This window comes from Vanessa cardui, chromosome 2 (assembly GCF_905220365.1).
Source record: "Vanessa cardui chromosome 2, ilVanCard2.1, whole genome shotgun sequence".
Lineage (NCBI taxonomy): Eukaryota > Metazoa > Arthropoda > Insecta > Lepidoptera > Nymphalidae > Vanessa > Vanessa cardui.
The window spans coordinates 12,581,572-12,607,820 of record NC_061124.1 but is presented as its reverse complement, the minus strand read 5'-3'; the positions used below and the strand labels follow the sequence as shown (position 1 = coordinate 12,607,820).

The 26,249-nt window shown below is 33.0% G+C and overlaps 1 protein-coding gene across 3 annotated transcripts in view; it reads right to left on the bottom strand.

Annotated features, from left to right (window-relative positions):
• LOC124540206 (5-hydroxytryptamine receptor 2A) overlaps positions 1-26,249 on the bottom strand; it is a 58,156-nt gene that overhangs the window by 15,788 nt on the left and 16,119 nt on the right. For all 3 annotated transcript variants that reach the window (XM_047117677.1, XM_047117670.1, XM_047117673.1), the window contains exons 2-3: positions 20,080-20,182; positions 7,608-7,737 (exon numbers count right to left, since the gene is read on the bottom strand). In XM_047117677.1, coding sequence (XP_046973633.1) covers positions 7,608-7,737; positions 20,080-20,182 — 233 coding nt within the window. The remainder of the gene's footprint in view (positions 1-7,607; positions 7,738-20,079; positions 20,183-26,249) is intronic.

The window sequence follows — 26,249 nt, the reverse complement described above, 5'->3', positions numbered from 1 at the left end:
AAGCAGATTTTTCTTTTGGCACTCGAATTTCTAGTTGAGTTCAAAAGGGGGTGTGGTGTCTTTCTGGGCGTTGTAAGAAATTTAAATCATTCATCAAAATCAATGTGTCAAAGATAGGAAGTAGATATAATGAAACTGGTGTCACTTGCTTTCAACCTGAATAATTAATGGTGATCAGGATTAATGATTATGATGATTATATTTGGGGAAAAAATAAACAATAACTATCGGAACTAACAGATGGGCTTTTATAGAGCCACCTTTAAATGCCACTATCTTAAAATTTAAGATCAGAAAAGAAAAGTGTACAGACTTTTTTTTTGGATTAGGAGAGCGTATTCAAATATTTTTCCCAATTCGTCGATCGAATTAGATGTCGAATTTCCAATTTGTTCTAACAGAATACCTCGACAGATTTCACAATGCTGAGACATGACAGGAATTTAATTAATTTGATTACAATTATTATTCATCTCGCATTACCGTTAACAATGATTTGTTTTAGGCGTGGTCGATACGAAGTGTGATGACAAAGTAGGTATATTTAATTTTTATTCAAATAGCCTTATTCGTGTGGGCTTATTTTGTCTTTTGAGTCGAATTTGCCCAGAGCCAGAGACTTATCCAATAGGCATAAATGTAAATAGACAAAAATACGTAAAATGTCTAGTAATAAATACAACCACATGCAACAACATGTTGAGCCTGTAACTTTCTCACTGCTGGTCTCCTCTTCCTTTGAGGAGGTTTGGAGCATATTCCACCACGTCGTTCCATTCATTCCGATGCTGGTTGATGGATTCACATGTGACAAAATTTCGTTGTAATTGGCATATGCACGTTTCCTGGCGATGTTTTCCTTTACCACCGATCACGATATGAATTATAAACAATTAATAATTAAGCACATGAAAATTTAGCGGTGTTGAACCCGCAATCATCGATTAAGATCTACGCGTTCTAACTATTGGGTCATCTCCGCTCCATCTCAGCTCTTTTTTTATATAAAAAAACTCTTCTTATACATAAAGATCTAAATAATTTAGATCACATCATCTTATGTACAGATATAGTATCTATCAGCTTTAGCAGTCTCCGTTACGAGGTATTGATCAGTGCTTTCTCGAGAACAATTTAATTATTTAGCGGGACAGGGTCTTTACTTTGCTTAATATATGCATTAATAATTCGACTTGTTGCCGTTTGTGACGTTGCTTTTAGCTTTACTGAGTGGGAAGTGGTCGCTTTATCTCTATTATGTACGCGAAATGCCTTACATTACACTTTAGGTAAATGTGAGGTTCTTTTTGTCTTGCCTCGGCTTATTTTAACACGGTCCTCGTACGTGAGGCATAATTTCATTTGACTCGTGCAGGCTTTCTACCGATGCTTTCCTTAAATACAAATACATTGCGCTTGTGTTCTTAGTTGTGTTTCTTCGTATTTCTTCGTTTTCTGTTCTCGGTATCATGATTAAATTTCAGATTTAAAAAAACGGTTTTAGTTTGAGCTTTCTTGTCATAATATTGAGTAATAATGGATTAAGAGTACATACTCAAATTGGATCCGCCAAAGTTGATTCAATATGGGCGTAAATGTACGCCTCTTAGATTTTCATTGTGCCGCGATTTTATGGAATTGTCTTTGAGGGGATTAATTTGTATTAGCCGAGTTCGTGCGTCGTGGAGGATGTTCAAACGTCAGTCAGAAATCCGGTCTCAGTTTTACGAACGCATACATTTGTGATCACATTATTTAAATATTAAATTAATTCACTCACCGTAGCGCGTTCGAGTATGTTAAGTGTTTGAACACGGCTGCGTGTATATGACGTTTCATCAATGTTTTATGTTATAAGCGTTTATTCGTCGAATAACACGAATAGCAAATATGCGTTTCTGTGTGCTTATTGGTTTATATTTGCACGTCAAATAAGACAAATATTGACGTGGACGATCTACGGAAATGTTTACCTTATCCTAGGTTCACATAATAACATCCGCTCTTTTAGTTTGCTCCGAGACAAATGAACCGACAAATAACAATCCAAAAATATATCGGCTGGTGTATGACATTATAAAATATTATGTCATTTGTTCGTCCTCACTTTCGTATCATAAATTAACATCAATTCAAATTTAAAGTTTCTTATGACATATCTATATTTATGTATAGCTTTTATGCTTTTTTCTTTTTTAAATACATATTGTTAACTTTTATACAAATAACAGATCAATGGATCTATCCCAAGATGCAATCGCGTTTACGATTTTCATGATTTTAAATTAAGTATTATGATTATATATACATAATAAAGCATTTAGATTTGGTCTTGAATTTTTATATATGCTATTTTAACATTCAGCGATTTTTTATTTTATTTTAATACTTAACAATATTTTATGACATAAGTAGGCAGACTAGCAAAATGTAATAAACATTGAGTCCGTAAAAAAATACCTAACCATTTCTTACAATGGGCCTCTGACCTTGGAAACTAAGATGTTATGTCCCTTGACCAGACCAGAAAACAATTGCTGCTGAAAAAGCAATTTAATGAATGAATGGTACCTACCCGGTCTTACAAAAAGTAAACACACGCAATAAGAATTAAAATAAATGAACTTACAACTAAATACGAGGATAGTACAATAAGTAGGTATATATAGCATAATCAATTACAGGTCCAATTATTACAATCATTGTGTAATTGTAAACAAAAAAATATCGATAACATTATTTGATAACTAGCTGTGCCCGCGACTTTTAATGCGATTGAATTTAGCTGAAATTTTATATAGTATGCTAAAATAAGCCGAGATGGCCCAGTGGTTAGAACGCGTGCATATTAACCGATGATTTCAGGTACAAACCCAGGCAAGCATCAATATATATATGTGCTTAATTTGTGTTTATAATTCATCTCGTGCTCGGCGGTGAAGGAAAACAATCGTGAGGAAACCTGCATGTGTCTAATTTCATTGAAATTCTGCCATTTGTTCCAAACCCTCCTCCTTCTCCTTAATGGGAGAGGAAGCCTTAGACCAGCTTTTTTTCAAGTTGCTCATTATTACATCAGCCATCTAATACTAAAATTCCTGTCAAAATCGGTCCACCCATTCCAGAGATTAGCCGGAACAAACAGTCAGACAGAAAATTGTAAAATATGTAATATCGGTATATGTACCTTTTATTATAATATTACAAACAGACACTCCAATTTTATTATACGTATAGATTTAGAATACAACACTGACGGGGCTTTTCCCTAGATTCCGGAAGGCTTTCATTTGCTTCACTTAATTAACTGATGCGCACACAGATGTCTTCCGAGTTATTAAATATTTTATACGATCAAATTAATATTTCCTCGTATTACATTTCGAAATGAACGGTTATTATTAATTTTCTTAAAGAACCTTTATGACATTATACGTTATTTTATAAGACGACAAAATTAAATATCACATTATTAAATTTTTATCGTTTTTAAATTAACATATACATAATAATAGATAAATGTATCATTATATATTGTTAGGTGCGTATAGTACGACACAAATTAGATGTAGCGTCGGAAAATGCAATGAAATTAAAATAAAACCGATTACTGCCGATTTACGCGACCAATAGAAATAACTGCTTATCGCAGCATTTAACGCTTTTCGTCGCTATAGATTCTCGAGTCAGAGAAAGCAAGTGCATGTTAATCGACGTGTCAAGTTGACGAATATATTATGTCATATGATATTACAAGTTATTACGTTTATGTAAAGATCATATTCACATGAGAAATAAATATTGATAATTTGGGATAGCGTACTCAATTCGGATGTGATCGGTGTTTCGAATTTTGCCGATGCTTCCTTTAAGTTGTGTCGTACTATACAGAGGTGGCATGCGGTCGAACAGTCTCGTAATAATTATATAAGACCTCTTTACTTGTAACTTCATTTTAATTTCAATAAATATATCAAGAGATAAAAATATTTAAAAAATTTGAGGTAATATTTAGTTTCATTTCGATTGAAGTCATGAGTAACTTTCACATATGACCTTTTGCATTCACGGTATTGATAAACTACTATGTTGATTTGGGTTAATTTTTATCGTATTTAAATTGTATGTATGCCAAGCGGAAAATACTAGGAAAACAACCTATCGCGTGGGGCTGAAATTATCATATATTTTTAACAATGTAACTTATAACCTTTTTTATATAAATTTATGAAATTGAAATAAATATTGATTTATAGTATTCCTCGTTTACAATATTTTACTATACATGATGTGTTTAGAGTTCCGTAGCCAAAGGGTAGACCTTGTTGCCAAGACTCCGGTCTTCGTCCGCCCCTCCGTCTGTCTGTGTGTCATCATGTATATTTCATGAACCGTGCTAGACACTTGAAATTCACAGAGGAGTTATAACTGAGTTCGCTATAACAAAAAAGACTTAAAAAAATTCTCCATTTTTATACTAGTACGGAGGTCTTCCCGCGCAATTCGTACTGGCACTTGGTTTCATTTTCAATAAAAAATAGGTTATTAGGTTATAAACAAATATAATAATTAATACGAACAATACTATATACGTCGCAGCCGAAAGGCTGTTTCAAACAATTTCAACATGAATACTTCTTATTTCATTGTTAAATTAATAGTAAATGCTAAGTACTTAAATAAATTGCCTCAATTGTATTGAAAACCGCAACAAAATCCATCGTGTCATCCAAATGGATAAACGCAAAAAGTTACTTTAAGTTTTAGATGATAAAGTCGCTATTCGCGTACTCAAACTGTTATTTTTTATTGGAACGAAATGGAGTGAAATGGCAGAAATCGTCAAGTAAGGAAAAAGCATAATGCTATCCCTTACAGACGATATATATCTCTGTTTTTTCTCTAGTATACGACGTTATACAATGTTATTGAAAGTTATTGTTTAATACAAGAAAAAACTTTAAATAACACGGAATTTAAATAAAAATATATATAGTAGTAGTATATTTTTGGTTCATTTTATTGTCAGTTATATAATATGTATCAAAATCAACTTCGTTACATAACACCCTCGGTTTTGTTAGTGTTACATATTGAGATTAATAACTAATCAAATTAATCTATATGTTCTACATTTCTATGGTATTGTCTTGTTTATATTATGGTTTCACATTTTGTCCCATGACAATAGATCCGATTAAATTACGATAATTATAATTACCGCTGATTTGAAATTAATAGTCGTATATTAATAAAATGATTGTTAACGTGTTTCGTAGGTAGGTAATACAAACAAATAATATATTATACCGCCATGTAGTACGGTACTGTTGTGTTCTATTTTAAAGGGTGAGTGAGCCAGTGTAACTGTAAGCAAAATAACATATTAGTTTCTAAGGTTACTGGTGATTGGCTATCTAAAAATCTGTAAAATTAAATACAATGCCAAGTGATGTCATTAAAAGGTATGGATTCGTGACAAAATGTCTTAAATTCTAAAGTTGATACCGGGACTTTAGAAATAAAATACACACAGTTAAGGATAATTATACCGTTCGATTGACTTTCATATATTAATTTTCAAGTTCAATAGGGATAAAGTTCCAACTAATATTGCCAATTTTCAAAAAGGGATCAACCGGGGATCATTTATACATGTGGCAGAATTTCATTCAACACAGGCAGGTTTCCTAACAGTTATCTTTACTAACGAGCACAAAAGCTATAGATATAAATAAAAAAAAAACGAAGACATTTAACTTTGATCCTTCGTCTTTGAATCTTCGATTCAAATGTATGCTGTAAGAACTATGTGTCATGTTTATAGATGTAATTATGAATGTACATCTTGTACATAAATACATCGTAATAAATTGTCGTTGATCACACGAAGTTGACAATAGTCACACACACATAGACATACTCAAACACGCACACAACAACCTATCTACACTAATATTATAAAGAGGAAAACTTTGTTTGTTTGGTTGTAATGAATAGGCTCAAAAACTACTGGACCGATTTTAAAAAATCTTTCACCATTCGAAAGCTAAATTAATCCCGCATAACATAGGCTAAATTTTATTTAAAAAAAAATAGGGTTCCGTAAGATATTTTGGATTTTTCGCACAAAAAAGGAAAAAATCTACCAAAAAAGTTGATTTTTTGCGTATGATGCCTAAACTATAAAAGATAGAACTATAAAATGTTCTAACTCGGGTCATTAAAGGGCATAATGGCCTCCGACCCTAAGAACCTCATCAGATTCGTGGCTGATGTTGGTCTGGCTGAGGTGTTGTGATCACGAATTTGAGGTTTATCACAATAGATCCAAGCGCCGGTTGCAGTAATTCTTCAAATGTGACCGTGCTTCAGCAGTAGGGATATTAGAAGACTGATTATGAACCGTTATCAACGCGGGCGAAGCCGCGGGCGACCGCTAGTTACTAATAATAATAATATTGTACACTTGATTAAAGATCAAACGTTTTGAAGGGTCTCTTGACAAAGTCAGAAATAAGATTACTTAGTAAAGTATAAGTGTTCCTTTTGTAATGTCTCTCTGTATGAACGTGATAAGCTATAGTCACTGAGATTTTGTGCAAATTGACTGAAATATGACAATGATTGATGATAATGTCGTTGTGGGTGCACCACGTTTATCATTACAGTTATGTGTGTCATTATATTAACATTTGACGTAGAGCGTTATTCCTGTGAAACCAGGTAAGGTTGCTAGTTATTTATGTATAGGTATTTTTGTTAATTTACATATAAACAAATTATAAATAAAATAAAAAATTGGAGTGCATAAGTCACCCAGTTGGATTGAAGTTTATTATGCTATATATTATGAATTTAATGTAATGTAAATTTAAAATATCGATTATCGATGACATCCGTGGTCGAAGCGTGTACACCGGTTCATGGGTACGCCACTCCGAGGTCCCGGGTTTGACTCCCGGCCGAGTCGATGTAGAACAAGTTCATTATTTTTCTATGTTGTCTTGGGTCTGTGTATTTGTGGTACCGTCGTTACTTCTGATTTTCCATAACACACGTGCTTTAGCTACTTTGGTATCAGAATAATGTATTTGATATTATCCTAGATTTAAAATCATATGAATAATCTTGTGAGTTCGTTTTATTATCACGCTTTTTCCTTTCGTGACGATTTTTGTATCACTGTTCTAAGCCAAGTAAAAGAACTTCGTTCGAAAAAAATACTTTTACTACACAAGGATATATGGTCCGCTATTATAAAAAAAGATCACTGATAATTTAACATATGTATATATATACATATACGTCCACCAACCCACATTGATTCCATCAACCCGCATTGAAACAGCGTGGTGGAATACGTTCCAAACGTTTTCTCCAAAGAGGGAGGAACGTTAGCCCTGCATTGGGGATTTTACAGGCTGTTGTTGACGTATAATATACGTATTCGTAAAACACAAAATTCAAAAACAAATGACTTATATACAACGCACAGTATGAACTGCTGGGTTAAACTGAATGAAAATTTATTTACACACTAAGTTATTGAGAAAGTTCGTGTATAGTCTAAGCACTATAAAGTACTGAAGTTTTTAAGACCTTACCTTCGAGTACATGAGGCTTAAAGGGAGACTCATCGCAGTTGAGAGTATCCATACAAAAACAATTTTTATTGTAACTCTCTTCCTCGTTTTGTTTCTTCCAAACCTCATGGGATAGCGTAGCGACAGGTACCTTGAACAAATATAACATTTTATTAGTCAATATTTATTTATTTACATATATTTATCAGTAATTATTACTTGGTGGTAGGGCTTTGTACAAGCCCGTCTGGGCAGGTACCACTCACTCATCAGTTATTCTACCGCCAAATAACAGTACTCAGTATTGTTGTGTTCCGGTTTGAAGGGTGTGTGAGACTGTGTAACTACAGGCATAAGGGACATAACATCTTAGTTCCCAAGGTTCGTGGCGCATTGACGATGTAAGGAATAGTTAATATTTCTTACAACGTCATTGTCTATGGGTGATGGTAACCACTTACCATCAGGTGGCACATATGCTCATCCGCCAACCTATACCTTAAAAAAAGTAATTTTTAATTTTCCATTAAATGCTACACGATAAGACAATTAAATATGTTATGATAATACGACTTAGTATTTTTTAAATGTATCATAGAGATTGGACTGGTATATTTCTCGATGGAACAGCGTGGAATTAAAATGTTTAGTCTCTATATGACTAAATAATCTTAATTGTTTATATTAATTTTAATTAATGTTTAGACAATATTTTTTTGCATGTTGTGTTCTCCAGCTTATTTATTATGTTTAATGTAGCGAGATGGCCCAGTGGTTAGAACGCGCGCATCTTTACCAATGATTTCAGGTTCAAACCCTTGCAAGCACCATATATATGTGCTTAATTTGTGTTTAAAATTCATCTCTTGCTCGGGGGTGAAGAAAAGGATCGTGAGGAAACCTGCATGTGAATAATTTTATTGAAATTCTGCCATTCTTTCCATCAACCCGCATTGGAACAGAGTGGTGAAATATGTTCCAAGCCCTCTCCTTAATGGGAGAGGAGGCCATTAGCCCAGCAGTGGGAAATTTACAGACTGTTACTTTATGTTTAATGTTAGTTGTCATAAATTATGAATATAATTTAATTTAATTGTTCTATATGCACTTGTGTTTAAATAAATATATAATTTAAATATACACTGCTCTATATTTACTTTATAGGGTAAATTAAACTAACGTTTAACTAAGCTTCGTTCATAACAATTTCAAACCGCAACTAATAAATAACTATAAAATGATTTATGGAGTCCTCAAATTTATTAATACAGTACTAATTAATTTACAGCCTGAATCTAAACCGCTGTTAAACGTTAAAATTAACAAATGGACCAATTAATCGCTGATTAAATCCCAATTTATTTACGATACACCAATTCGCTAGCGGCAAATTAGGTTACAAGTTCAATGAAATTCGGTAGATGATTAACGTTTTTGGTGAATTTTAATTAATTCGTTAGTTCATTGAAAGATAAAATTAATTAAATTCTATCTAAGAATGTATTAAAGTTTAGTAATCCCATATTAAACTTGTTTTAATTAGAAGTTTGTTAGCGATCCCAATAATCAACTATTAATTAGCCTTACAAATCTATCATAATTGCAATATGTACATTTTCGTATACTAGCTAAACCTGCGACTTTACCCGTGGGCTTATAAAACTTATACTGCACACAAACCGTCAGCGCCCCCCTCCTCCCATTTTACACCCTCGAAATTCGAATTGGTATCCTCTGAAACTCAAACACTTTTACATAGTAAATTTCAAATAAATCGGTTCAACAGCTGAAGCGTGAAGGCGTGAGGCATTAGAGCTTCTTTTTAATAGTACATGTTGGGCATATGGGCCACCTGATGGTAAGTGGTCACCATCACCCATAGACAATGACGCTGTAAGAAATATTTACTATTCCTTACATCGTCAATGTGCCACCAACCTTGGGAACTAAGATGTTATGTCCCTTGTGCCTGTAGTTACACTGGCTCACACACCCTTCAAACCGGAACACAATAATACTGAGTAGGTACTGTTATTTGACGGTAGAATAACTGATGAGTGAGTGGTAACTACCCAGACGGGCTTGCACAAAGCCCTACCTATATTATTAACTTACTATTTATACGAATTTATAATATTCGTATAGATAGTAAGCAATGATATTCTAATAAACAGATATTTTATACCCATACTAAACAACAGAAATAAGTGTGCCGCACCGGGGACCGTTTATCAACCGACTTTAAAAAGGAGGAGGTTATCAATTCGTCTGTATTTTTTTTTTTTACATTTATTACCTCTTAACTTTTGACTGGGTGGACCGCTTTTAATATTTTTTTTTGTTTGAAAGGTAGTACTTCCCGTGGGGTCCCATTTTAATTTTATTTTTTTCGGATGATGGTATCCGTATGAACACGACATAAGTCTTAAATTTGCATTATCTATATGCGCGACAAATAGATGAATAACTGAAAATCGCGTCAACCAATTTTGATGATTCTTTTTTTATCATAAAATATATAATTCAAGGATAGCTTGGTGAAAGTTTGGTAAGGTTCTGAGCATAGGATCCATGACAAAATAACGGAACGAAAGGGAACGGAACAATTCTGAGGCGCACGTTAGCGATACTCGGTCGAATCTTTTATATTTATAGGTTATTCGGATATTTGAGTCACCTTCCGTAATGTGGTTATGTTTATGTAATTATCATAGTCGAATATTATAATCAACTAGCTACTCACCCCGGCTTCGCACGGGTGCAATACTGATACTAAATATACTTCAGAATTTGTTTATTTACGACATCACATTGCAAACTTCTAAAATTATCAGTGTTTCTTTACTATATTGTTCATGTATTATATATACAAACCCCCTGGAATGACACTATCTCTTAAAAAAAAACCGCATTAAAATCCGTTGCGTAGATTTAAAGATATAGGGATAGAGAAACCGACTTTGTTTTATACTATGTAGTGATGGTACTCCTAAACGGCTTACAGTTAGGGTGCGATATGAGGCAGAATTTCTTACTATCTTTAATCAAATTTTGTGTATGTGATGTAATATAATATGATGTACGACATATATTAGCTCTTTTTCAAAGTTTTTTTGCTGAGGTCGATTACAGCTCTTTCGAGGGATCCTTGTAGTTTATGCCGCATGATGTATTAAAGCCGCATTTTCGAAAGTCTATTTTTGCTTTATTCGCAAGATTCCTTTGAAATTATCCTCGAAGTAGTTTCTGACTCCTATAAACGGAACACTTAATCTATCCATATTAAGAAAAAATAGTTAGTCAAATTCACAAGCTTCACTTAAAATCAAAAAATAAATAAAAATTTTAACAAAAGGAAAAACCGACTTCAAACAAAACACTATTTTAAAACAAATGAATATGCACTAAAAAGTATTAAAAATAATTGCGTATTCAACATATTTTTAGAGTCCTCCTAAGTAAAATGAAATGAAAAATATTAGACTACTTAAAAGTCGATTTACGATTATATAATGTAGTTATAATTATTGCTATATTTGGAGTCGGTGTCAGCCAAGAAAACCCTACAGTATATCTATCAAAAACTTTGATGTCTTTTGATGTTGAGACTTTTTGGACTCATTCTGTGCACTACATGAAACAAAGACAGTTAAAAACAGTGATTTTAACATCAACATAAAATAAACAATCTCTCCTTAAACTCGTGAAATCTGTGTTTTAGCATTTATTAAATTTATTTGTCTGATATAACCTAAAAAACACAAAGAATATAAAAACACAAATCATCGTACTCATCAGCGACATCTAGCGACGTCTAAAGAAACCGCTAGATAATAAATCTATACCACCTTGCTAAAACGTGCTCCAAGAACTCACCACAAGGTGGCACTGTACAATACACAAAAATAAAGAAATAATTAATGTTTTGTACTAGTACTAGCGCCACCTAAAGAGGAGAAGTGCAACCAATTAGCGCACCAGATAAATCGAAATATTGGCTACATTAACGTACTTCAAACAACTACTATTAGAGGGCGTGTTTTACACAAAAAGACAAACATCATCTTAAACTAAAATAAAAAATGGAAGAACTTGCAACTTTAATAAGAAATCTACAGTCAAAATTCGAGGAACAAACAAATGAGCTACGAGATATGAAACAAAGTATCCCACAAATTATAAATAATAACATTGATGAAAAATTCGCAAACTTAGAAATTAAATACAATACATTACAAAACACCGTGGATATCCAGAGCCAACGCATACAGCAATTAGAGCGAAAAATTAGAAAGAAAAATTTAATATTTTTTGGAATTGAAGAAGGCGAAAATAATTATTTTAATTTACAGAAGAAAATACTAGATATTTTAGAACAAAATATGGGATTAAGATATAATGAAACAAACATAGAAGAAGTGAAACGTCTAGGGTTAAAAAATGATGGAAAAATAAGACCTGTTCTTGTAACCCTTTCTACACTGGGCATAAAAATAAACATAATGAAAAACAAGAGAAAACTTAATGGTACATCATATTATATTAAAGAAGATTTTCCACGTGAAATATTAGAAAAGCGTAAAAAATTAAGTGCCCAACTACACGAAGAAAGGAATAAAGGCCATACAGCTTTTCTAAAATATAATAAACTTATTATTATTCCTAAAGACCAAGAAAATCACGAACATCAAAAATCAAAACAAACCCAGCACGCTAACAAAAGGAACCTATCTGAGTCACCGGAAGACAAAATTGAAGGTTCAAAAAAGAACAATATTAAAAACCCTTCAAAAAGACAAAATGCAAATATCCAACAATACATAGTGAAAACCTCAAACCGGAATAAAGACTTGCCTTCTGCACCTCCGAACAGAAGTAACACCTCGATCGTGCTCTCACAGTCACGATCAAAATTAAATTGACAAAACGCGGCCTCCTCACGAAAGTCTCCAACACGGCTGGTCACCGCGGGGACTAACGACCACAACCCTCCAACACAGCAAAAACTTTTAATATGTACATATAATGTAAGATCGCTCTTATCCCCACAAAGAATGATATTACTTACAAATTCATTAAAGAATATAAAATATGACATTATTGGATTATCGGAAGTTAGAAAATTCGGAAACTGCATAGAAGAACTTGATGACCATATTTTTTTTTTGCTATACAGGAGAAACGAAAGGTTTATACGGAGTAGGGTTCTTGATAAAAAAGAAATATAAGCTAAACATCGAGAACTACGTCGGAATATCAGAACGAGTATGTATATTAAATCTTCAATTCGAAGAAACCAAAATATCTTTAATACAAGTATATGCCCCCACTCAAGAAGCGTCGGAAGAAGATATAATATCTTTCTACAAACAACTACAATCGGCCCACACCCTGGCCAATGGAATAATTATTGTCATGGGAGACCTAAATGCAAAAATAGGACAAAGAAAGCAAGGCGAAAATTTAATAATGGGACCATACTGCTTTGGCAACAGAAACGATAGAGGAGAACGTCTACTAGAGTTTGCTCTAGGAAATAAACTTACGATAATAAACACATTATTTAAGAAAAAAGCAGAAAAGTTATGGACATGGGCTAGCCCAAACGGCAATATTAAAAACCAAATAGATTATATTCTCAGTAATACTCCCCAAAAATTCTTAAACATAGAAACATTATATAACAACCTTTTCGCTAGCGACCATAAACTAATACGGGGAACACTAAACTTTAAAAAACAAAAGAAAGGCCGAGCAAAGTTTGGAAGCCATCGGAACATATTGCAAGGGGAGGAAAATATAAATACATTCTTAAACACATTAACAAACAAAATACAAAATATAACTGAGTTTACAAATGACGATATCGACTCCTCCTACAATAAAATAGAGTTAGCTATCACACAAAGTATGAATAACATAACCTATAAAAAAGAAAAAAAGAACATTATATCACCAGAAACAAAAGACTTAATAGATAAACGAATAAAACTACAGCGTAAACACCCAAAAAGCAGAGAAGAAAAACAAGAACTTAGTAACCTATTTAAGACCACAGATAAGAAATTAAAAAAAGACTACGAAAACTACAGAATGCGGATAATAGAAACAAACTTACTAAAAACCGGAAGCCAAAAAAAAAGCCTTTAATCAATTAAATTCTAGTAAAAAATGGATTCCAAACCTATCATCAAAAAAATCTGACAAACACATACAAACACGAACAGATATCGTCGAGACTGCTACAGGATACTACAAAGAACTGTACAGCTATAAAAATTGTGATTCAAGTAACAATGAATACCTATATCAACTAGACAATACAACGACGTCATCAATTATAAAATCTTTTGAAGAACCCGAAATAATAAAACAAATAGACAAACTTAAACAAGATAAAAGCCCCGGACATGACAATATACCGAACGAAGCACTTAAACTAGGAAAATACATACTGGCTAGGACTCTTACAAACCTTTTCAATAAAATTCTCGTAGAACAAAAAGTTCCAGCGAAATGGACAGAGTCGAGAATAATATTGCTATATAAAAAGGGAGATCCATCAGATATGAATAACTACCGTCCTATCAGTCTACTCCCTACTATATACAAATTATTTGCGGCCTGCTTGAACAAAAGAATAGAGTCAGAGATAGAATCACACCAACCTATAGAACAGGCAGGATTTCGAAAAGGTTTTTGTACAATCGATCATATCCACACCTTAGAACAAATTATCGAGAAACACCAGGAACGTCAGCAACCTTTATACCTAGCTTTTATAGATTACGCAAAAGCTTTCGACTCCATATCCCACGACAGCTTGTGGCCAGCATTAGAAAACCAAGGTACATCTAAAACTTATATAAACATCCTAAAAGATATCTATAGCAAAAGTACAAGTCGCGTGAAGCTTGATAGAATAGGGCCAAAAATAAAAATATGTAGAGGCGTGAAACAGGGAGACCCGCTATCATCTACGATTTTTATATCCGTTCTTCAACATATAATGAAAGATCTACAATGGGAGCGAAAAGGTATCTACATAAATGGAAAAACCCTAAGCAACCTTAGATTCGCTGACGACATAGTCCTCTTCTCTACATCAGGTAAACAATTGCAAGAAATGATATCACAGCTATGCGAAATAAGCAACAGTATAGGATTACAAATAAATACATCAAAAACAAAAATAATGACCAACTCACTTCAAACCCCGATAATAGTCGACAACGTACAAAGCTTGGACTATGTAGGCAGCTACATTTACTTAGGAAAAAGCATCTCATTTGACAAATCCAGAAATAAAAACGAGATAGATCGAAGAGTAAACATAACCTGGAGTAAGTTTTGGAACTTAAGAGAAATATTGAAATCAAAATTATCCTTAACACTAAAAAAGAAAGTAATGGATGGATGTTTGCTCCCCTGCCTATCATATGGATCACAAACATGGATATATAACAAAAATACAAGGGATAAAATACAGAAGACCCAACGTGCCATGGAAAGGAATATACTCAACATTAAGCTAAAAGACAAACAAAAATCAGAAAGTATACGCAAAAAAACCAAATTTTTAGATACTCTCCATCATATGAAACGATTAAAATGGAAGTGGGCTGGACACGTGGCAAGATTGACTGATGGGAGATGGACACAACGGGTTACTAATTGGACAGGACCAAGTGGCAAGAGACCCAGAGGGCGTCCCAGAGAACGCTGGGTCGATGAAATTAAACAAATTGCAGGACCGGACTGGACAGAAAAGGCAAAGCAAAGGACAACCTGGAAGATGTTGGAGGAGGCCTATACCCATTAGGGGCCTTAACTTTTTTTTCTTTTCTTTTTTTGTAAATTTATATAGCATACTTGTAAACGTTGTACTGAAGTTAAGGAAATAAAAGGCTTATTATTATTATTATTATTATTATATCTATCAAAAAACAATACGAGAATACTTTAACAAATATATTTTTTACAAATTACCTTTTATACAATAATATACTGGATCAATCAAGGGGCTCGTATCGCTTCTTTCTTTTAATTGTTGGGGCAAGGGCACCGTGGCTGACACCGGCTCCAAATATAAAAATTACTATAACTACGTTATATAATCGTAAATCGACTTTTAAGTAGTCTAATATTTTTCATTTCATTTTACTTAGGAGGACTCTAAAAATATGTTGAATACGCAATTATTTTTATTACTTTTTAGTGCATATTCATTTGTTTTAAAATAGTGTTTTGTTTGAAGTCGGTTTTTCTTTTTGTTAAATTTTTTATTTATTTTACATTTCGTTACAAGTAAAAAGGATAGCTTGATAAAATCAATAAGTAAAAGGGATAACTAGATTTTTTAATTACGCAAAACGTATTAATACATAATTATGTTGTATTATAACGTATTACTGGCATAATTATGATGAAAACAACTGGCAAACGTCCCAAGTAAGACATTTTCTAGTCTTCACTTTTTGCGCGTTAATGACATATCTGTTTACTAGAACATCATTGATAGTAAGATAATATGTTAACAATTATAGCAGTGAAGCATTTATAAAAACATGCGTAGTATAAACACATCGAGATCTGTGCAACTAATTTTATTTAAACAATTCGAAAATAATTCTAAGAAACATTTGACTGTTTCTGAAAAAAACACTTTATTAAAAAAAAAATCCCGTTTCGACGTGTCAAGAATAATTGTATCTGTTTTATTTATTACGATACAATGATTGAATGTTTTTAACAATCCTTGCGGAAATATAAATATATATTAAATTAACATTAATAGCACGTTGAGCTGAGATGGCCCAATGATTAGAAAGCGTCCATCTTAACAAATGATTGCGAAGAGTTCAAACTCAGACAAGCAACACATATACGTGCTTAATTTGTGTTTATAATACATATCGTGCTCGGCAGTGAAGGAAAACTTCGTGAGGAAACCTGCATGTGTCTAATTTCATCGAAATTCTGCCACATGTGTCCACCAACCCGCATTGGAACAACGTGGTGGAATATGTAATAGGGTTTGGAGCCCTCTCCTTAATGGAAGAGGAAGCCTTATCCCAGCAGTCGGAAATTTACAGGTTACTTTACTTTAATAGCACGTTTAATATTCGACAAATGACCTGTAAATCTCCAGACTTTATATTATAAATGCGAAAATTTAATTAAAAATGATCTTGTATTTAATATTATCCACATACAATATGACATACGATACATAAACAACAAATGAATGGTTTTTGCATTTAAATAAATGGATATAAAAAAACCGAACACTCTAAAACTATACTGTTTTACTATAAAACTCAAATTAGATATAGCCATTAATAGTGATTTATAAAAATAAGTAGGTGAGTGGCTATAATCGCTTGGCCATTTTTTATTTTAATAATAAAAATGATACTAAAAATTAAATAATACAAAAAATATATCAAATAATCAAGATGTTATAACCCTCGTGCCCGTTCCTACACAAGTTTATTCCCCCTAAAACCAAAACACAACAACGTACGCAAGTAAGTACTGCTGTTTTTCGATAAGAACATCTGATAAGTGGTCACTACTCCAACGAGCATGCACAAAAACCAACCACCAAGTGTGGAACATATAATCCAAACAATACACGTATACAACTGTCAAAAACATATCATTGCTATTCACAAAGAAATAAAAATATAAAAATTGAGCGCTCGAAATGAAATTCCCTTTTTATGAATATATATTTATATCGACTACAAGTGATAGACACGTCACGACCCTTAGGTATTTGACCCAATTCGCCATAACTAGCAATACCCTTCATAAGACCATAAATCCCACGGGAAATTCAACGCCGTCTTGAAAACTGAAACAAATTTAATCAGCTCGTGTGCAAGGCGATATCTACGTTTTATAATTTACTGGTAATGTGTGAGCGAGACATTCGAAATTCAATTACGCGTCGGAAAGGGATAACTTCATAGATTAACGTTCAACTTTAAACATTACGTGAACTTTTGATCATGATTGCGTTTTTGTGGCCTTTCGTTACTTTGAATAGGCAGGCATGTATGACGTCATAATTATTCCGTTATTAACTTTATCGGTTATTGATTTTCTTTTCATGTTTACATTGTAAGTGGCATTAAAAATAGAGAATGAATACATTGTCAGAAATATTGTGAGCCATGAAAGATTTTTCATACTATCTGATAATTATATTAACGTATATCATAAGAGCAGTCTATTAGAATTACACCACGTATCTACCAAATATAGCCTAGTGGAATATGCCCCAAATTTCCCCATTAAGAGGATGCGAAGTTTTTTCCATGTGAAATTTACATACAATTAATAAAATTACATCAATCAGAGAAAAACTCACCAAGAGAGATACTTTGGCATATGTAAGTATTTCATACTGATGAAGTTCCAACATAATAATATATTATTAAGCTGATTATTCTGAAAGAGCTGAGATGGCCCAGTGGTTAGAACGCGTGCATATTAACCGATGATTGTGGGTTCAAACCCAGGCAAGAACTATATTATATATGTGCTGCATTTGTAGTTCATCTCGTGTTCAGCGGTGAAGGAAAACATCGTGAAGAAATTTCATCGAAATTCTGTCACATGTGTATTCGACCAACCCACATTGGAACAGCGTGGAACATGTTCCAAACTCTCTCCTTAATGGGAGAGGAGACCTTGGCCCAGCAGTGGAAAATTCGCAGGTTACTTTATTGTTTTACTTTAATGAAAATTACATTAAGTACATAAAGAAAAAAAGTTCTCTTTAGAAATATATTAAATAATAGGTGAACTTTATTTGCGCGATATTTATAAAACTTATTACCATCTATATATATACATAACGTCATCTATTTTACCTTCTTAAGTATTGTAAAAAAATGCCTATTTCTTCCCCAATACTCAAGGTATCGCTAGATCAAATTTTGTCTAAATTGGTTTAGCGGCGTAAGAAGGTAACAGACTGTCACTTACGTATTCATAATACTCCAATGGATTAATCCAATATTTTTTAATAAAATTTGTTGAACAAATCCGACATAAATCATCGTATTTGATCTCAAGACATTTTATAGGTTTTCTTTCGAGGTAAACGTTAGAATGGAAAATTTATTAATACCGTTTGATATTATCGAGTTCCATTGATTGTACAGGGTTTGAGAATTCGTATTATTTCTATTAATAAAAAGAATTTTATTTATAAACATTTTTGTAAAAAGAAACGTTGTTTTTTTAACTTGCTTTGCTACGCGGCTTTAGAGGTGTTATACATGATATAAATATTTAAGCTAATTTTAAATATAAACCCCTAAATACTCCTTAGAATGATAATAAAAAAACAGGTAATCAATCATTTCATACAATCGATCGAATAGACTGAAATAAAAATAATTTGTTTTCGATTTCTTTAGTACCTACCAAATGTAATGTAACAAAAAGCCGTCCGCCAACCTATACCAAAAAAAAATATCAAAATGTCGGTCTCATGTTAAGTTACATTACTTTTTTTTTATATGTTATAGGTTGGCGGACGTGCTTATGGGCCACCTGATGGTAAGTTGTCATCGTAGCTCATAGACAATGACGCTGTAAGAAATATTAACTATTCCTTACATCGTCAATGTGCCACCAACCTTGGGAACTAAGATGTTATGTTCCTTGTGCCTGTAGTTACACTGGCTCACACACCCTTCAGATCGGAACACAACAATACTGAGTACTGTTATTTGGTGGTAAAATAACGATGATGATGAGTGGGTGGTACCTACCCAGACGGGCTTGCACAAAGCCCTACCACCAAAAATTCAATTTACAGAGAGTAACTTTAAGTTTTTTTATTTATTTATTCATTCGATTAAAATAAATTTTCATTCTCATTTGTAAATTACGAAAGAGTGGATGATAATGTACATTTCAAAGTTAGACATGAAACAACAAAATGACCGATTAACAAAATGTAATCAATAGCTTTCAAAGTGAAAGTAAAATTTTCCATCTAAATAGAAGCGTTACATTTGGTTTTTGATGAAAATCATTCACCGGTTCGAAAATAAACACCTCGGACCTGAGAAGAACGGATGCAAGAAACTCAGTAGGATGTTTTTTTTTTCTTTTCACTAATCAGAAACCTATTTCATTTTAAATTTCAATTATTATTATTATTTACGATAGTAATTTCAAGTTGTATTAAGTTACTTTATTCTAAAATACTTTCTAAGAACTGTCTATTTGCAACTATTTATTTTAAATCAGACGTTGACATATTCCTAATAAATTATGCAAAATAAATAAAAATAAATAAATGTATTGTTTTTTATCACTTATTTTTACTTCCTGTATTCGTTAATTTATTTCTTTAAAAAAATAGAAATACCCAAATTGCTATGACAATGGTGCTTAAAATAACTCCACGACCGATAGTTGTTTGAATATATTTGTTGCCATACCAAAAATAACATTATAATCATACCTGTCAACGCTTATAGTGCACAGGTGCATTATCGACGCCGTGCAGAGTAGCACGTCAAGGCAGATCCAAGTGAGGCAATACACAGCTGGCAGAGGAAAGTAGCCTGTAAGAAAAAAACGTACTTAATTTTTTTGTGATACTAATAACCAAATATTCAATTGACATAAAATAAACAATGTTCGCTATGAAGGTTATCGATTAAACTGTGTAGAAGTACATTACAAAAATATAAATTTGCTATCAACCAATTATATTATTAAAGATTAAATAAACTGAATTCGAAATTTGAAATTAAAATCGCTGCTACTTATGGCAAAATTACTAACTGCTCTTATAAAGAAATAAAAATGATATAACTTTGTTTTTGTTAATTGCAACGCTCGGAAAGGGGAAAGGTCACTGAAGTCCAAATCAGTATTAGTAATATTATCATATGGTCTTTAAAAAATATAATATTGCAAATTGGCATATAAATTATAATTTAGTTGGTGGTAGCTACCCAAATTTCTGGGTAACCTAACCTATTCTGTACCAACTACTTAGATAAGTTAATTTAATAATTGTATGTATATGGCCCTAGCTGAACCTGTGGCTGTACAAGCTTTCAACCTCCATTTTACCCCCTTTGGGGTAGAGTTTCATAAAATTCTTAGTAGATGTACCCAATAAGGAACCTACTTGAAAAAAATTTAGTTGTTATAGTTTCTGTGAATACGTAATTAATCAATGAATCATATTTCACTTTTAATACATAAATGTGAGTCGAGATGTCCCATTGGTTACAACGCGTGCATCTTAACCGATGATTGCGGGTTCAAACCCAGGCAAGCACCGCTGTTTCATGTGCTTAATTTGTCTTTATAATTCATCTCGTGCTCAGCGGTGAAGGAAAACATCGTGAGGAAACCTGCATGTGACAAATTTCATAGAAATTCTGCCACATGTGTATTCCACCAACCAGCATTGGAACAGCGTGGTGGAATATGTTCCAAACCTTCTCCTCAAAGGGAGAGGAGGCCTTTAGCCCAGCAGTGGGAATTTACAGGCTGTTGTTGTTGTTGTTGTTGTTTTCATATTAGGTTACCCATATTTCTGGGTAACCTAACCTATTCTGTACCAACTATTTAGATAAGTTAATTTAATAAATGTATGTATATGGCCCTAGCTGAACCTGTGGCTGTACCACGCGAATTTTATAAAACAAACTTTCAACCTCCATTTTACCCCCTTTGGATAGAGTGCCATAAAATTCTTAGAGGATGTACCCAATAAGGCACTTAATAGATGTACCCAATAAGGAACCTAATTGAAAAAAAAAATGTAGGTGATATAGTTTCTGTGAATTCGTAATTAATCAATGAGTTCATGTTACACTTTTATATACATAATATATAGAAGATTAAAAAGAGCTAAGATGGCCCGTAGATGAACTTGTCATATTTCGGTAAATATTATGTTTTATTTTGTGTTGACAATTCATGTCATGCTTAGCAGAAAACATTGTCTGGAAATTTGCATTTTTAGGACAAAAATCTGTCAAATATCCATCGAGCAGAATTATCGTCTTGATGAAGCGAACGAGATCTTCCCCTCGAGTGGATTAATCTTAGCCCAGCATTTGAATATTTACAGTCACTGTGCTCTATGACACGGTAAAAAAAATTTAGGATAACATTACTGAACAAAAATTATTTTTTTCGCTCAGGATTTATTTGTTCATGGACGTTTGTGTTTTCAGGGCGCGTTTGTTTGAAAAATTACACAGTCATTAGTATCAGATTTCGTTATATTCATTACTAAAACACTGGTAGTGGGCGATTTCTCAGTAACAGTTTTATTACCACGTAATCAATGAATTCGTGGAAAGCAATAGCTTTTTTTTGTTTCATTCAGGGTCGAATAAAAATTGAAAATAAATTTTAAAATACATATGTACGTTAGAATGTTTCTAACGCTCTTTTTTATGGTATAGGTTGGCGGACGAGAATATGTGTAAAGTACCTGATGGTAAGTGGTCACCATAAGCAATGACGTTGTAAGAAATATTAACTATACCTTACATCGTCAATGTGCCACCAACCTTGGGAACTAAGGTGTTATTTCCCTTGTGCCTATATTTACTATTAAATTGTCTTATAGAAATAATATTATTTCAAGAAATAAAATAAAACAATAGAATAGTGTTTGAATATATCTATACTATGATTAAAAAAAGGTGCAATGTGTTTGGTAATTAAAAATCAAATGAAAAGAACCCTGGTAGAAAGCTCCATTATTTCTGAGTGCTATAAGGATAAATTGTATTTATATAAAATCATTCTCGTTGTCAAATTGCATCCGTGCAAAGCTGGATCGCTTGAAAGTAAATAAATAGGGGACAAATTGTCACCCGACATGTAAGGCACTGTTTTCTTTTACCACTGAGCATAAGTAAAATATAAATATTGGACAACATTTTGGACAACATCACATACATAAGTCTAATCCCATTGTAAGTAGCAAAAGCACTTGTTTTATGTAAAAATCAGAAGTAACGACGGTACCACAAACACCCAGACCCAAGACAACATAGAAAACTTATCAACTTTTTCTACGTCGACTCTTCCGGGAATCGAACCCGGGGCCACGTAGTGGCAGACCCATAAAAACCGGTATACACATCACTCGCCCATGGAGGTCGTCACATGAGCATGAAAAATAAATAAAATACGATATTTCGCTCGTAAATAATAAAAAAAAAAACAATAAATATAAAACGTTTGGATAATATTAAGGCTAACCTTAATATCTCGGAATAGAGACACAGAAGATAGACCCAAGTCTCTAGACCAAAGTTTATTAAGCTTACATCGTTTTGAACTCGCTTTATTAAAACTTTGTTGATCAAAGTCGATTAAGTGTTTTTTTATTACATAACCAACATCGAAAATTGTACTTGCAAAGTATGGACTATTATATTTAGCTGTACTGTATTACTATTTTAGTTATCTCTTATAACTTTCTTGGAGTTATATCCACTCTATTTCCAACATTCTTGGTGAGTCATGTATTTTTAATTAACGTTACGCTAGGTACAACTTATAACAATTATAGTGTTTGCTTATCAGCCATCTTTGAATTAAATTTAATTAAACTGGTAATGATGACTTTTATTAAAAAATCCTTAGTATTTTTCGCGTTGATCTGAAGATATAATCTAATTTAGACAATGTACGCTCTTTTAAAAATATGATACGAGGTGTAATTTGTTTTGTTAACAGTAAACGTCTATCCCTATGTATGTTTAGATCTTTAAAATTGAACATCGTATTTTAATGTGTTTTTTTAATAGTGTTTTTCCAGGCGAAGTTTTTATAGGTACAACATAATAGACACACACTGATAATTTGAGAGGTTTCTCAAATTATGTTGTCAATAAGCACTTTCTTTTGCGCTTACATTGCAAACGCTGGCTAAAGAAACGGACCAAAGTAGTGCACGTCAGTATGGTACGCCTTAAAAAGGTCTATAAACAGTACGCAATGGTATATATCTAATAACCCACAATAAATATTTTTTATTCTTTACTTCCTCGTGTTCTTCTTATCGAGCACGAGATAAATAATTATAAACTAGCTGTGCCCGCGACCTTAGCAAAAAAAAAATATTGTACTCTAAGTTACTCCTTATTATATCAGTTATATGCCAGTGAAAGTCTCGTCAAAATCGGTTCGGCCATTCCAGAGATTCGCCGGAACAAACAGAAGGGCAGACAGACCGACAAAAATTGTAAAAAAAAATATTTTGGTGTATTTATCGTGTATATATATATATACATATGCATTGAGTAAAGTGCTATTTTAATATTACAAACAGACACTCCAATTTTATTATATGTATTGATAAAAATTAATCTCTAAGATATATTGCAACAGATAGACAAGTTACAACCCGGGGCAACAGCACTGCACGACACTGAACCATTTGCCCCGGGTTGGAACTTCATCACTGGTCCATCACGGCCAGTACTAGTAATAATTATGAGAAATACCTCGAAACGTCAATCAGTAAATATAAACTTTACCACAGCTGCTTAAACACGAATCCAAAGTTTGTACAAGAGGAAAAGTATCCAAAAGCTGTTTGCGAAATTAGTTGAAATACTTCGCAGTTTCAGAAATTAATTTAATGAATTATGTAAGAAAATGTGCTGTTAAGGTAATTACGGATTGTGTAATTCTGGAGACGACAAAACCGTTGTCGACTTGGTGTAATAATTTTTCAAGTAATGGCATCTTTTTGAAAAGCTTTTTTGTATAAAAAGGCAATCCAGCAGATAGCCCAACTAATGGTATGTGGTGAAATTATATTTGATACTAATAGACGAGCTTATTAAAGCCCTATAATAAGTTAAATTATAGACCACTGAGTCAAAAAAAAAGTTCATTGGCTTAGAGACAGCATAGATAAATTAAATCAAAACATTCTAAATTCAAATTCAAATAATTATTTACATAAAATTTAAACATAGAAAGCGAAAGAAAGTTTGTACGAGTCAATTTGAATTTACACAAACAACGCACACATACTATACGACGTGTGTTCATGTTTCTAAAACAATCATCTTTAATATCACCTTAAGCCTGGAGGAATTTCACTGAAGCTGTTTCCTTCGAGAAACGACGTTGCATCCACAAAGGCAATTATAACAATACAAGTAGTCTATGCGGAGAGCTGAGATGGCCCAGTGGTTAGAACGCGTGCATCTTAACCAATGATTGCGGGCTTAAACCCAGGCAAGCACCACTATATATATGTGCTTAATTTGTGTTTATAATTCATCTCGTGCCTGGCGGTGAAGGAAAACATCGTGAGGAAACCTGCATGTGTCTAATTTCATCGAAATTCTGCCACATGTGCATTCACCAAACCGCATTGGAACAGCGTGGTGGAATATGTTCCAAACCCTCTTTTTAATGGAAGATGAGGCCTTATCTCAGCAGTAGGAAATTTACAGGCTGTTACTTTAGTTTATGCTTTCAATGTATATTATTTTTATAATTATTTTCTTTTAAATAGTTATGAGCAAACAAAAATATAGTTTGTAAAGTTAAACAAAGGTACGGACGTTTTGGCTGTTGAGCAGAAGAGTAAGAAAGCCAGTATAACAACAGGCTCTTATTACTCTACAGAACAGATTAACAGATTGTTAACATTTCGTGCATTGTTGTTACATAGGGAAAGTGGTGACCACTGACTATCATATATCCCATTTGCCAATGTTTTTTATGGAACAGGATGGCAGGCGAGCTTATGGGCCACCTGATGGTAAGTGGTCACGTTCACCGATACACAATGACGCTGTAAGAAATATTAACTATTCCTTAATCGTCAATGCGCCGCCAAACTTGGGAACTAAATTGTTATGTCACTTGTACCTCTAGTTACACTGGCTCACTCATCCTTCAAACCGGAACACAACAATATTGTGTGCTGTTGTTTGGCGGTAGAATATCTGATGGGTTGGTGATACCTACCCAGGCGGGGTTGCACAAAGCCCTACCACCAAGTAAATGTGTCCAATATTATTCAAAATAAAAAAAATGATAATGATAAATATGTACGCACTCGTAAATACAAAATCGTATCTAATATTTCTATTACACTTTTGGCTAGTCTATCCCGAGTTAATTTTTTTTTTTCGTTTTTAAAAGGAAAATGTAAAAGTGATGTCAAGAAAGTCTTTAATCATACTTCAGACAAAGGCCTCGGCGCTAATGAAAAGGTTGGAACGTTATTCATTATGCTATCCAATTGGGAATTTGCGGTCAAATACATTTATCAGTATCCATTTCTGCGATCTATCGTTTCTTTTACATTTTTTAATTTTTTCACAAGCGGAATAACAGGATTCTCGAGTAAAACGCGAAACCTTCTCGGTTATTTATGCTATTATCTGTAGTATATAAAAGAGTTAACATTTATTTTTATGTAAGGGAATATTCTGCGGTTCTGTGTAAGCATGTATACCATTTTTTTTTAATTAATTAACTACACTCATGTGAAGTTCGGACGGATCGTAAGTTATCTATAGAGTTATATGTAGAGGTCATATGCCGTGAATGCTAGTGTCTTTTCTTCGCCCTTGTATCCGAGGCATATATAAACTCGTTCGCCAATACTCCATTACT